This window comes from Glycine max, chromosome 19 (genome assembly GCF_000004515.6).
Source record: "Glycine max cultivar Williams 82 chromosome 19, Glycine_max_v4.0, whole genome shotgun sequence".
NCBI classification, from domain to species: Eukaryota; Viridiplantae; Streptophyta; class Magnoliopsida; order Fabales; family Fabaceae; genus Glycine; species Glycine max.
In genome coordinates, this window is record NC_038255.2 from 48,054,807 (window position 1) to 48,068,107 (window position 13,301).

Genomic DNA, 13,301 nt, shown 5'->3' on the forward strand with positions numbered 1-13,301 from the left:
GAAAATTACCGTGAGAAAAAGACTCATAAATTTAAGTTTTAAGATTTTGAATTAAGAAACAGTATGAAATTCACTCATCTGATTTGTTTAATAATTCATTGGTGTAAATTTTCTTCATATTTACCCCTTAGTTGTTCAACACTTATATATATGTATGAGGTAGCTAAACTAAGTTTTGATGTTTAATTAACTAGTAGTCAGTACGTGGTCAGGAAAAAAGCAAAATAGTGGTTGCAACTTGCAAGTGGGTGATACACTGCAATATTATATCACAAATGCATAGGGAGGAATAATTATGGACCCGAAATAAATGGGAGATGGAGAGTGAATCCAGAAGATATCAAGGAAGGTGTCTGATGCTTTTTACTGAAAAAGTTTTCAGGGGAAGATGATGCTGTTAAGGACTGTGATGGGTCCAAAAGTCCTAGACCTAATGGATTAAATTTTCATCCCATAGAAAAATGTTGGAGTATCATAAAGAATGTTGGTGTGTTGAATTAATTTTTACATGATTTTTGTGTCAAAGCGAATATCGTGAAAGGGACAAATGCATCATGTGGTGCTAATTTTAAAGGTCGATAGTCTAGTAAAAAATTGAAAATTATAGAAAAAATATTAGGTAGTTTTAATTTGAAGCATCACATGTTCATGATCCAAGTCAATTTCTTTTGTAATATATATTTATTTAAATTTTTTTAATTTTTTAAAATTAATAGCACTTAATTACATGTTATATGAAAAATAATTGGAAACATAATTATTCAAGAGGCTAATAATTCAGGTATAAATATACCTCATTCGTAAGTATGTACAAGATGTTGTAAGAAAAATTGTAAACAGATTTTGTAAAGTGATAAGATGGGTGGTGAATGAGAATTAAATTGCATTTATTGAGGTAGGTATATAGTAGATAGGGTTTTCGTTAATGACGTAATCTTGATGCAAGAGCAGCAGCGAAACCAAATTTGTGATGTTAAAGGAGGATTTTCAAAAATATATCTTAGTTAGCCAAAATTTTCTAATGCAAATGGAGAAAATATACTTTTGTGATAAATGAAGTACTGGAGCAGAGCATCTATACACTATGCTTTGGTTTCTGTTTTGGTTAATGGAAGTTCCTCTTCAAAAATTAAAACGGAGAAAAAAGTCTTCACAAGTTGGTTGAAGATGCAAAGGAGATGAATATGTGGTGGGGAGATAAAAAATATTGAGTCATCGCATCCACAATTTGTAATGACATTATTCTATTTTGTGATGCTACTAAACAAAATATTAAAGCAATAAAAGGAGAAAACCGTTACTTTAGCCCTTGAAATTAGAAGGCATTATCATATTAGTACTTGAAACTAATAAAATATCAAATAAATTTTTGAAAGTGCAAATCGACAATAGCGCATTAGTAAAAAAAAAAAAAGTGCAATTTAAGTGATATTATTAACATATGTTTATTGTTTTCAATTAGTTCGAGACTTAAAGGTTAACTTTAGTAAAAATTCGTTAATATGGATGCAGGTTGGTTCGAACTTTGAAGATATGATTGATTGTTTGAATTGTAAGAATGCAAGGAAACATTCAAGTATCTAGGGGCTCTAGAGGGTCTCAATCCTAAATATGTAGTAACATGGGAGCCAATGGTGGATACTAGATACTATGCGTACAAAATTATTTTTAACTTGGAATAATAATACATATATTTTCATTTGGAGGGAGGTTTGTCTTGTTAAATGTAGTGGTATTTAGTATACCTATATATGTGTTATTAATCTATAAAGCTTCAAAGAAAATTTTGTGGCTGATGGAAAAAATACAAGGGGACCTTTCATTGGGATAAGTGAAGAGGGCATGGATAAGTTGGGGAAAAATGCTAAAATAAGGATAAAGGAGATGTAGGGGTGAAAAATACACAATTAAGGAATGAATATAGGTTTATAAGAGAAATGATGGTTGTCTATTAATTAAGAGTTATGAAGCATATTTTGTTTAGTGCAAGGTACAAACATGAAAGCATTGGGACGTTTGTAATGGACAATCAAGAAATGGAAAAAAGTTGTTAGCATGGTCGAAAGAGATTCTGAAGCTCTTGGCCATAGAATCAGAGAATTGTACCCACAATCTAGACTAGAGTCAAAGTGGTTGGAAGAAAGATTTTTTTAAAGGAAATTATTAGTGGCTCCTTGTTGGCCCCTACAAATATGAGAAAATACCCCCATACCCCTCAGTGCAAACCTTCACCTTCTGTTCCCCCTAATCCTCCTTCACCTTCTGTTTCCCAACGACCCCCTCTACCACGGTCCAGTCACCACCGTGCCACCACAAAGCCACCTCTGCAACTCCTTTGGACACCATTGTCGCTGAAATAACAACGGAAATACCATTATATTGAAATAGTATAACAAAATCATATTTTTATTTTTTTAACACCCCCCCTCTAGTGAACAATGAAAATATGATCTTGATGTATTGTTTCAATAGAGTCATATTTTGTTTTAATACAACAAAAATATAATTCCGTTGACAAATGCATAACATAATCATATATTCATTATTTATTTTTTATTCGCATTCCCACTACATAACGGAAACATCACCCTGTTGTTTGTACAGAATCGTATTTAAGTGAAAAGGGCATTTGTAGAAGAAAAAAATAGGTTCCAACCCCTTGGTAGGGGTCATTAGCAATGGCAATGGAACCAAAGTAACTCCCTTTTTCAAAAAGTTGGAAAATGATGAAAATAAATTATTATGATATTACTTCATCCTCCCAAAATATTTGTTATTTTAGGTTGTTATACACATATCAAGAAAAAAAATAATTTTATAAAAATAATTTTATATCATCATTAATTTATTTATAAAATCTGTTATTTATTATTAATATTACAAGAGATATAAATGAAAAAAATAATTAATATTATATTAAAAACTAAAATAATAATTATTTTAGTATAATATTTTTCTCTTACACTATAATCATAATGAAACAAAGAGAGTACTGATATGAAAGAAGGATTTAAAATTTATTACCTACTTTTCTTTATTGTAGGGACAAGGTGACACGTGACATTGCAATGGAATGGATATGGCTCATATGCGTATTATGTACAAAATGACATATCAGTTGTTGAACCAATCACAACATGTTTCAAGCGCCTCATCTCTATATTATCTATTATCTATTACTCGTAATAAATAAATAAAAAGCTTTTGAATGGTCACATATTAACATTAGGTGAGATTTTTTTCCTCCAAAACTTCTCTTTATTTCTAGCTTTTCTCTCTCTTTCTTTTTATCTTTTTTTATCTTTCATATTTATACTTATAAATTACAAGAAAAAAAACTTTATCATTCTATTAGTCAAAATTATTTATTATTATTATATTATTACAGTATTTTATAGTTTTTACTGCAATATTTTGTATTATTTATGTACTATATTAAATATTTATTTTTATATAATATTATATTATAATTTTCATTTTTTAAATAATATGAATTAGTGATTTATTAATCTATTATATTTTTCCCAGGACACGTCACTCTCCCTATTTTTGTCCTCTAATTTTTTTTTCTAGCTTTTTTTCTTTCTTTCTATCTTTTTTCCTCTTTCATATTCATACACAAATTTTCTTTACCATTCTACAAGCCAAAAACTCTATTATTATTAAATAATATATTTATAATTTATCATATTGTTATAATATTCTATTATTTATGTAATATATTACATATTTCTTTTGTGTATAATATATTATGATTTTTTTATTTTTTAAATAATATGAATCAATAATTCATAATATATAATTTTATTGGTTCATCAACATATATGTTTGATTATTTTATTCTTTTACTCGTAAATGTCATTGTTTTAAAAATCATGTTATCAATTTTTATATGATTTATCTTCATATTTAAGTTAAAAAGTACAAGTTTAAACTATTTGAATTAATTTTATTTTTTTTATCATTGATAAAAATCATGTTCATATTTAGAATATAGATTCTTAGGACCTTCTTGTTTCACACTTATTTTGTCAAAAAAAATAAGTACAACAAATAAAGCATTGTCGGGTCGGAACTTATATCTCATCCGTATAAAATATGATTTATCAATTACTACTTTATTCGTGTTAAATAAGACAATAAAATAATTATACGTACGTAAATTTTGAGTTCTTTTTACACTTATTTTCATGTTATTCGTTGCACACTTAACAAGAAACATGCTAAAATAATATATACAACATCTGTTAAAAGTTTATATCACATCACATACTGACATGCAAAATATGATTTATCAATAACACTTTATACATGTATAAAAAAAAGAATTAGATAGTGCTTAAAATGAAAAACATACATTTTAAAATTAAAAGATTAAAAGCGGACAAAATTCAATGACAAAAAATAGAAGACAAATATGAGCTAAGATAAAAATAAATAAAAATATATGAATGACCATCTAAGAAGATTATTGAAAATTAAAATCAAAGATGACAAGTTAAATTGTTATGGAAAAAAATGTTAATATAACTTTATTTTTATTCAGCAAAGAATGAAAGAACATCGAGAAAATATATTTTAGGTTGTTTTTAACAACAAAAAATTTCTATTGCAGATTGCAATTGAAACTATTAGAACATACAATAATAACAACACGACTAGCCATAAATCAACAAATTAACATAAAATCAAAAGACAACAATCTAGATTAGAAAATTGATAAGAAACAAATGGACTTTACATAGCTTACTTTTAAAATAAATTTAAATTTAAAGAATTAGATTAGCTGGTGTGGATATCTTCTCTTTGATTATAATTCATGTCCCATGAGTCATGATTCTTGAACAACAGAACATACCTAACACTTTCACGTGTAACCCACAATTTATTATTGAGATTGATGGCTATATTTCTCTTATTCCAAAAGTAATATTCAATCTTGCAAATAATCTCAACTATTTTTTTTTTTTTTACTATTTTGGCTTATAAAAGCGATACAAATAATAAAGCTATGAAAAGAACTTGATTGCCCGCATAATTTTGTTGCTCTCTCAGTTGAATGAGCCAACAAAAAATGTTGTGCCAAATGAATGTGTACGTTCTTGATTGATTCCCATGATTGAAGATTCAAAAATTGATACTTGAGCCCTTACTTCCAAGACCGTAAAATTTTATTCTGTGCGAAAATTTGAAGCCTGTATATATCCTCCGATGTTGTATTTTGCCACCACCTTGCACCAGTCATTAAATGATTGTACCATTGCTTATTACAGACTCTTTTAACACCACCGTGATTCCAGATCGAATATAAAACCCCTCTGATGGTCTATCTGCTTCCTGCACATTCTGCATCCCAAGTACAAATGTCACTTAAATCTAATCAAAATACAACGTTTAAAATGTTCTGAATGAATATGTCAAACATTTTATAGTTAATTTTAAATACACTCCATAGTAATTGATATGTTTAAAATGTTTAAGGCCTAACTTTGGTTTATTATTTGTCAATGAGTTTTTTTACATGGAAGAGCAATAATTATCAAAAGAACAGCTATGTATCTCTACTAATCTTGGTGTGACACAAATCTTCTCATTTATTAAAAAAATCACAACTAACATCTCATTTGCCAATTGAACAAAGAAACCATTTGCCCCCAATTTTGAAAACGAGAAGTGTAGTAGGAACAAGAAATAACTTCCAAAAGAAAAATGGTTGGAGAAACTTCTACAACCAAGTTATTACTTACGTCTTTGTTTGCAATAATTACATTGTTTCCAATTCTTGCGTTTTTGTCAATTATACAATTCCTGCATACAATTCTTACATTAGCACAGGAGTCATAAAAAATAGACTAGCATGCAGTAATCATAAAAAAAAACCTAACAGGAGAGATGGAAACAGTTGTAAAACTCCACATAGATATATGGTATGAATATCCTTCTTATTATACTTCTATTTTAGAAGAATAATTGTTTGTTGCTTTCAACTTTTCATCATTTTATGTCCATATGTGTAAACACGTGTTGAAGGCATGTCAATCTAAAGACTAGTAAAATTCAACACCATGTAAATTTGTTCATGCATTAAGCTGTATAATGTGAAAATATGACAGCATTTTCAATTTTCAGAATTCTTACACAATTTTGGTATTTTTCCCAATGCCTATTGGAACATTTCCCGCTGCTAAAAGAGAAGCTATTTCAGCCTCAGTTTGGTAATAGTCAGCACCCATTATCATGGTATCCTGTGAAGTAATTGTCATTAAGTATGACTAATATGGCTTCATTTCAGGTTAAGAGAAGCTGAACAGAAAACATTCATTCCCATACATTTGACAGAATAAAGGAAGGGAAATATGATGAGAACTTAGGACAAGATAACACTTAGCTCCTGATAAAGGTTACCTTTAGCTGCACTCCAGAATCAAGTCTTGATCGGATTCCCACAATGGAATGTTCAACTGTGCACTCTTTTAAAAAGCAACCATCTGAAATTAAAGAGTTAATTACCTACAATTGAAGTTATTGCACAGTTTCATTAGGCTCTGTCAGAATCACAAATTTTAGTTATATGGACTAATTTTAACAGTTTTACCTCACACTTCTCCATTTTAGTTGGTGGTAGGAACCGAGGACATGTAAAAATAGGCTTGGACTGGTCATACAACTGAAACTTGGGCCGCTTCAACATGGAAGAACAATAAATTGCAGCTTGTGTAAACTCAGTGGATTCGGTTTTCTGACTGAGACCTATAACTTTTAAATAGTACGTAAAAGACCTACCTGGTCCATAAGAGCCAAGTTTGCATCAAAGAAAGATTTTATAGTCCCAATATCTTCCCAATAACCATTGAAAAGACATGCCTGCGATGAAATACAAAGACCAATCTTGATTATTTACAATGAAAATAGAATATAATAGTTCAATGCATTCATCAAAAACTATATTGACAGATGAATATTTGACAATGCAAAATCCTTCCGCTCGAATAATTTGTATAACTTGAGTAGTTTTCACTTTGAGCAATTACCTGGACATTAAAATCTTTTGCAGCCATGGGAATGACCTCAGATCCAAAATCATTTGCGTTAGGATAACAACCCCTGCGAATTTGTCATCAAAGAAGAATGAAAATCACACCATATTTAATTGTTTATTTGAGTTTTAAAAAAATCCTATGTTAATCCAAAGCTTTCTATAATTGAGAGTGTAACTCATGAAACGATGAAAATCCAACCAATCGTAAAAGTATTGACCACAAGTTAATTATTCATTTTAAGTTTGTCTTGCATAGGCCTAATGCCAGTGTTGGATCCAGGTAAGGTAACCAACCTTCCCTAGTAGAATAAGACTTGGTTATTTTTTTGTTCTTAATTTTAATCGGAGTCTCTCACTTTCTCTTGGGAGCAACAAGTGGTAACTAAGAATTCATGCTTTGAACATCACATTCACTTCATTTCATGGTATCTCATAAAAGAGGAAAAATTATGTGCAGTTTCCAGATGTTGCCTATATAGATTAGGAAAATTTAGTTAACTCAGTAGTGGTAGTAACATAATTGACCAACTAATTTAAGGAGGGAAATGTTGGACTGCCTCCTTGCCTTGCTTATTACCTCTGGACTTTTGAAACTTCCAAGTTTCTGTTATCTTATTTACAACCTCTACATTTTCACTGCCATAATATGACAGGATCAGGTTGTTGAAGCATTTATTCAGAATGCTTCAAGTTTTCTTTTTCCTCTATCAGATACCAGATAAAAGAGATTCATGGAACTTCATACATATGACCAACATCAGAACACATTCTGTATATTTGTGTGCTGATGCAAAATAGATCATATCACCTTCATCAGTTATTGCACAGAGGGAAGGGCACAGTTACTTCACTACCTTCATATAATCACCTCCTACTACAAAAACTGATTGTTCTACTAAAAATGGGAGAATAAGAACCAACACGGAAAATACAAAGCGCAGAAAAGTGAATTAATCACCTGAGAACTTTTAGCAGAACATCTATTTTGAACACATATATACCCATTGATGCAATGTATGGAAATTTCCTTGCTTCTTGAGCTGATAGTCCAAAAATACTTGTATCTACATGCTATGAGAACAAGTACTTCAATCAGAAACAGGTGATTTCAGATTGATAACTGTAGTAGATTATCACTCAATCTTTTTAAGAGAAAATTGGAAAAGGAACAACCATAGATCTTAACAATTCGCCCTTGGGTTTTTCAAGGAACTGGCATATCTGTCCTCTTTCATCAACCTTCACTAATCCAAAATCAGAAGCCCGACTACAGGTCAAAAGGAAGAAAACATAAATACTTCAGAAACAAAATATGTATAATGGAATAGAGGAAACTGTACATAGAATACCTGCCATCCACTGGGAGACAAGATACTGATATATCAGCACATGAATTAATGTGCTTCTGCAGGCATTAGATCAGTTCACGTGTGAAATATTCACAGTAAGTGAATTGGAAAAAAACAACAAATTAACAGCTAATACCAACCTGTACAATTTCCATGTAATCCATTCGATATAGCTGATCACCACACAATATCAGAATGTTTTCTATATTTTTATGATCAGCATCCTATTCAAGTCCCAAAAACACCGATCAGTTTTGCAAATGTAAGAATGACATAAATCCTTCTTAAACACTTACAATTCGGGTAATCCATAGCTTGTTGACAAATGGACTATTCTTCCAAATACAATTATATGAACAGGATAAGGAATTATATAATACCTCAAACAACCAAAGAAATTGTCTTACAGCATCCGCTGTACCCTGAAACCACTTCTTTCCTGATTCCCCAGGTGTCTGAGTTGCTGCTAATACCTATCATAACCAACTTTTAGTTAAGAATATAGTTTATGCATTGACCGTGTAAAGCAGTTTTATACTTGTATCCTTATCCAATCACATAACTTCCATACAAGTCATACCTAACATAATTTATGATCAGTTGACAATGTAACAGTGCATAGAAATCAAACTTTTAAGTTTGTGTATACCATGTCAATAAGTGAGACACAACTTGAAAGGTAGGTAAAATATAATAAAAATAATATATAAGACTGAGTACCTCAACAAAACCACCTCCAAAGTTAATGCAACCTCCCCAATTATATGTTCGAGCAATGTGGCGATTTAGGGACTGAGAATTAAATTGTGTAAGGACGTAGATTTTGTTAATTCCACTGTTAATACAATTACTCATTGGTATGTCCACCAGCCTATAGCATCCTCCAAATGGAACCTGAGCATCACATAACATGCGGAACATAAAAAGACACACACAGATGAATGAACTTAAGCCTAGGCCTGGAATAACATAAAAGATACACACAGATTAGCGAAGTTAATAACTTACAGCAGGTTTAGCCCTTCTTTGAGTGAGGGGGAATAGACGAGTTCCAGCTCCACCACCTAATATGATCGATGCAACAGTCTTTGGGTTGGCTTCTCTTCCTGTAAGTATTGGTGATTGAAGGGCCTGAAATGCAATTTTATCTAGGTAAATTCATATTCAAGTCCTCATATATCCTGATTAAAAAGAATAGAACAAATTGCACTCACATAGTTTAACAAAATTTCCCTCATCCCTCCGTTTTTTTTACCTACACATATATCCTTCCTGTTAATACAGACCTCTCCTAATTTCTTATGTGATTATGTAGATCGAGTAATTTCAAATAAGGGAGGGGTATTTAAATTTCATTAAACCTGTGAGTGTAATGTGTCCAAAAGAATATAACTTAATTATGATAGCTCTCCATGACTATGAATACTTTTTGTACTTAAGAAACCAGGTAAAAACTAAGTCAATAATCAGTAATCAAGTTCAAAGTCAAGATTAGGATAAACAAGTCCAAGGCTTTCAATGGAGCAGAAACTGTTCATGGAAACATGAAGTATTAACACAAACTAAGACATCATTCGGGAAGCAAAATGAAAGTAAGTTACCATAAAATCATTTGCAACATCTGCAAGAGTAGAAGTAGCCAAAAATCTTCTGGTTGTATTTCTCTGTGTAACACTAAAATATTTTCCTAGACGAAAACCAGATGCTACACTCTTTGAATGAAGCAAGTTCACTCTGCTACCAGTGAAAGAGGAAGGCAGATTCCTGTCACGGTGGAAGGATGTCTTCTTTGAACCCAGGGACATGAAAAATCCTTGTAGCTCACTTGCCACCATCATTTCTAAATTGCTATACACTATGACAACCGTCTTATTTGATTCTTCCCTCAAGCGGTTGAGCAATCAGATTATTATTTGAAGCCAAAGTTTAATACCACTAGACAGAACTAATTCGGCTAGATTATCTAAAATATTAAAAAAAAATTGAAAGGAATGTGCTTAAATGGAAATAGAAATGGGCCAAAATGCATACATCTTTAATAATGAATGTGTATAAATGGAAATAGAAATGTCATAAGACCCTTCTGTTTAAGTAATGTACAAGTACAAGGGAAGGGGGGGGGGGGGGAATTAAAGCAGCAGCATATATGTCTTGTTGGGTATCATATCATGTTGTTTTATGAAATATTTAAAAAAGAATTAAAGGAAGGTGGGTTTCCCTCGAGGTAGAGCAAGGAATGGCTTAATAGTTAATAGCTTCAAACCAACATGGAAACCCACCAACACTTTTTCTTCTTCTTTTCATTCGGATCAGAAAATCCCTTACACAACACAAACCGAGCTATAAGTTTCTAAAGATTCTCAAGTAGCTTATACCACACTAAAAGCTAAAACCGCATCCTTATTAGTCCCAAATGCACACTTTTTATGTCAGATCATGTACGCTGTTTCCCTCCTCTTTTAAGGTTTTGGTCTAATCAATTTAACCGTTAATTAAGGCAAATGCTTAATCAATCAAATAGAAATTTACGACTTTCTTTTATCATCGTCATCGTGATAATATTAATAAGATAAATGATAACTAATATTTGCAGCACATTATTAGGGAATCAAAAGAAAAAATATTTATAGTGGATTATTCTTGATTTTTCTTACACTTTCCTATAATTTTTAGAATAAACATATTTTTTTTAATTTCTTAACATGTCCTAATGATACTTGTTAGGAAGACCCTATTAATAATCTGTTCTCTTCTTCCAGGAATCGAATTTCTCACTAGCTAGCTGGCTAGAGAAAGATTACAGCAAGATGCATTGCAATGATGACACCAACTTGTTGATCGTTAACTTAAAGTGTCATTACTGAAACAAAAAACAAAAAATAAAACAAATTATAAATTATAATGTGCATTCTGCCTATTTCTAATTTTGCTTCGATTATCAGTTCAAATGACCCAACAAAAATCGAGAAAGTAGATTCAATTTGAACCCCATCGTCGCTTTCTTAAGTCTGTCCACCAAAGAGTGAGAGCATATTTAGCAGGATTGCAGGTCTTTACGTGATACGTCATTTTAAAAATAATAACTAGTATATAACATGTCAACACGATGCATGGAATGTATTTTTCTGATATGCTTTGTTATGTAAAAATTACTTTTATATTCTTCATATATTTTTTTAATATCTTCTTTAGTTTTCAAAAAACACTATTCCAATAACATTAAAAATCACAAAATGATGCTCATCTTTTTTCAGAGAAGAGAATCTTTTTAAAATAAATAATAAAAAATCTTGAAAGATAAATGACGCTCATCTTATTCTGTAACCCAACGCTTCCTCTTTCCTTCAACTTCAACCATGCCAACAAAATTCTGTCTTCTCCATTCTTTAATTATTTTAAAGATCCAACCCGAATCGATCCACCTCATTAAATGACATCTTTTATTTATTTAATATATTTTTATTAAAAGTGTTTATATTAAAAAATGATAATGTCTTTGCAATTTTAGTTCTATTTTGAGCTTTTGGTTCTCATGACTTATGACTGATTTGATAATTTAATAGCAATTTAACATTAATTTTTTTTTCTTTTTCTTTTTAACCAATTTTTTTTAAAAAAAATTTAATAATATCCAATTATTCGATATGAATCAACCCAAACATGGTTGGAGACCTATACAAGAAAAAAATGCAAATCATTTCAAACCTATTAAAATTCAACCGATTTGGATCAAAATATGTCTCGAATTCAATATGAACCAATCCGTTCCCATCCTTAAATAGTATATTTTAGATAATATTCTTTTTTTAGATACATTAGATAATGTTATCCATTGGACAAGTGATCTCAATAACTTAAGAGGAAGGGATGAATTAAGTTAAAAAATTCATCTTTAAATTGACTTCTAAATCCCCTTGTAAATCTATATGTTAAGAATAAGATGAAAATGAAAAATTATATCACTTCAAGTATGCAAGATAAAATAATCAAGATAGGAAAAAGAAAAATACAAACTCAATTTATCTTGATTCGGCCACTTCGTGGGATCCATTTTCCTTGTGTTCAAGAAATTCACAATTCAAGAAACAAACAACCTCTTGATCTCAATAAGTCTTTAAAGAAAGTATAAATGTTTTTCTCAATTTAGAGAAGAAGATACAAGATGAAGTTCTAAGAAAAATCTTTAATTAATTTGCAAGTGTTTGACCAATGATTTATTTTTGAGATGATAAGATAATAAAGTTCTAAAAAAGTCTGAAAACTTTCATAGATAAGTCACACATATTTGTAGGCCCTTAGTGGTTTTTCAAAAACTTAAGAAGAGATATGACTTTTCAAAGTAATTTTTAAAATTTTCTCATTGGTAATTGATTACAGCTCTTTGGTAATTGATTACAGAATTATGTAATAATGGATCATGACTTTTCAATTTGAATTTCAGGAGTTTCGTCATTGGCAATCGATTCCAGTTTTCAAAATTCAAATTTCAAACTTCTGAAAAAACTTTTTAAAATAATGTTGCTTTTGGTAATCGATTACAATACCTGATAATCGATTACCAGTGGAAAAATACTTTTTCCATAAATGTTAAAAAATATTTTAATAACTTTTTATAATAAATAATTTTTGTAAATTTTCAATCACTAAGAGATTCTTTTAACAAAAATAGACTAAGATATATCTTTACTCTTGATCTTTTGTTTTCTTGATCTTGATTTGAAGTAAACTTGTCTGTCTTGGTATCATCAAAATCTTTATACACATGCATTCACACATACAAAAAGATCATCCCACGTATTCAAGAGTCCCACCAGGAAATTAGTGATTAAAGTTAGCCTTGCTAGAATTTCTACTCACCTGTACTCTGACTGTGCAACCTCATACTCTTGAGCTGATGAGAATGATGCATGATG

At 30.4% G+C, this 13,301-nt stretch overlaps 1 protein-coding gene across 1 annotated transcript; it reads right to left on the minus strand.

Annotated features, from left to right (window-relative positions):
• Positions 1 to 4,791: 4,791 nt before the first annotated feature.
• On the minus strand, positions 4,792 to 10,668 carry LOC100786313 (glucose-1-phosphate adenylyltransferase large subunit 1). Its single transcript, XM_003553640.5, has 15 exons — positions 9,990 to 10,668; positions 9,397 to 9,519; positions 9,109 to 9,282; positions 8,769 to 8,861; positions 8,529 to 8,612; positions 8,389 to 8,444; positions 8,213 to 8,306; positions 7,998 to 8,110; positions 7,032 to 7,104; positions 6,784 to 6,864; positions 6,596 to 6,682; positions 6,406 to 6,510; positions 6,139 to 6,245; positions 5,748 to 5,808; positions 4,792 to 5,346 (listed from the first exon to the last, which is right to left on the minus strand). The coding sequence occupies exons 1-15, from the start codon at positions 10,224 to 10,226 to the stop codon at positions 5,245 to 5,247; spliced, it is 1,590 nt and encodes a 529-aa protein (XP_003553688.2). The 5' UTR covers positions 10,227 to 10,668; the 3' UTR covers positions 4,792 to 5,244.
• Between the last annotated feature and the right edge of the window lie 2,633 nt (positions 10,669 to 13,301).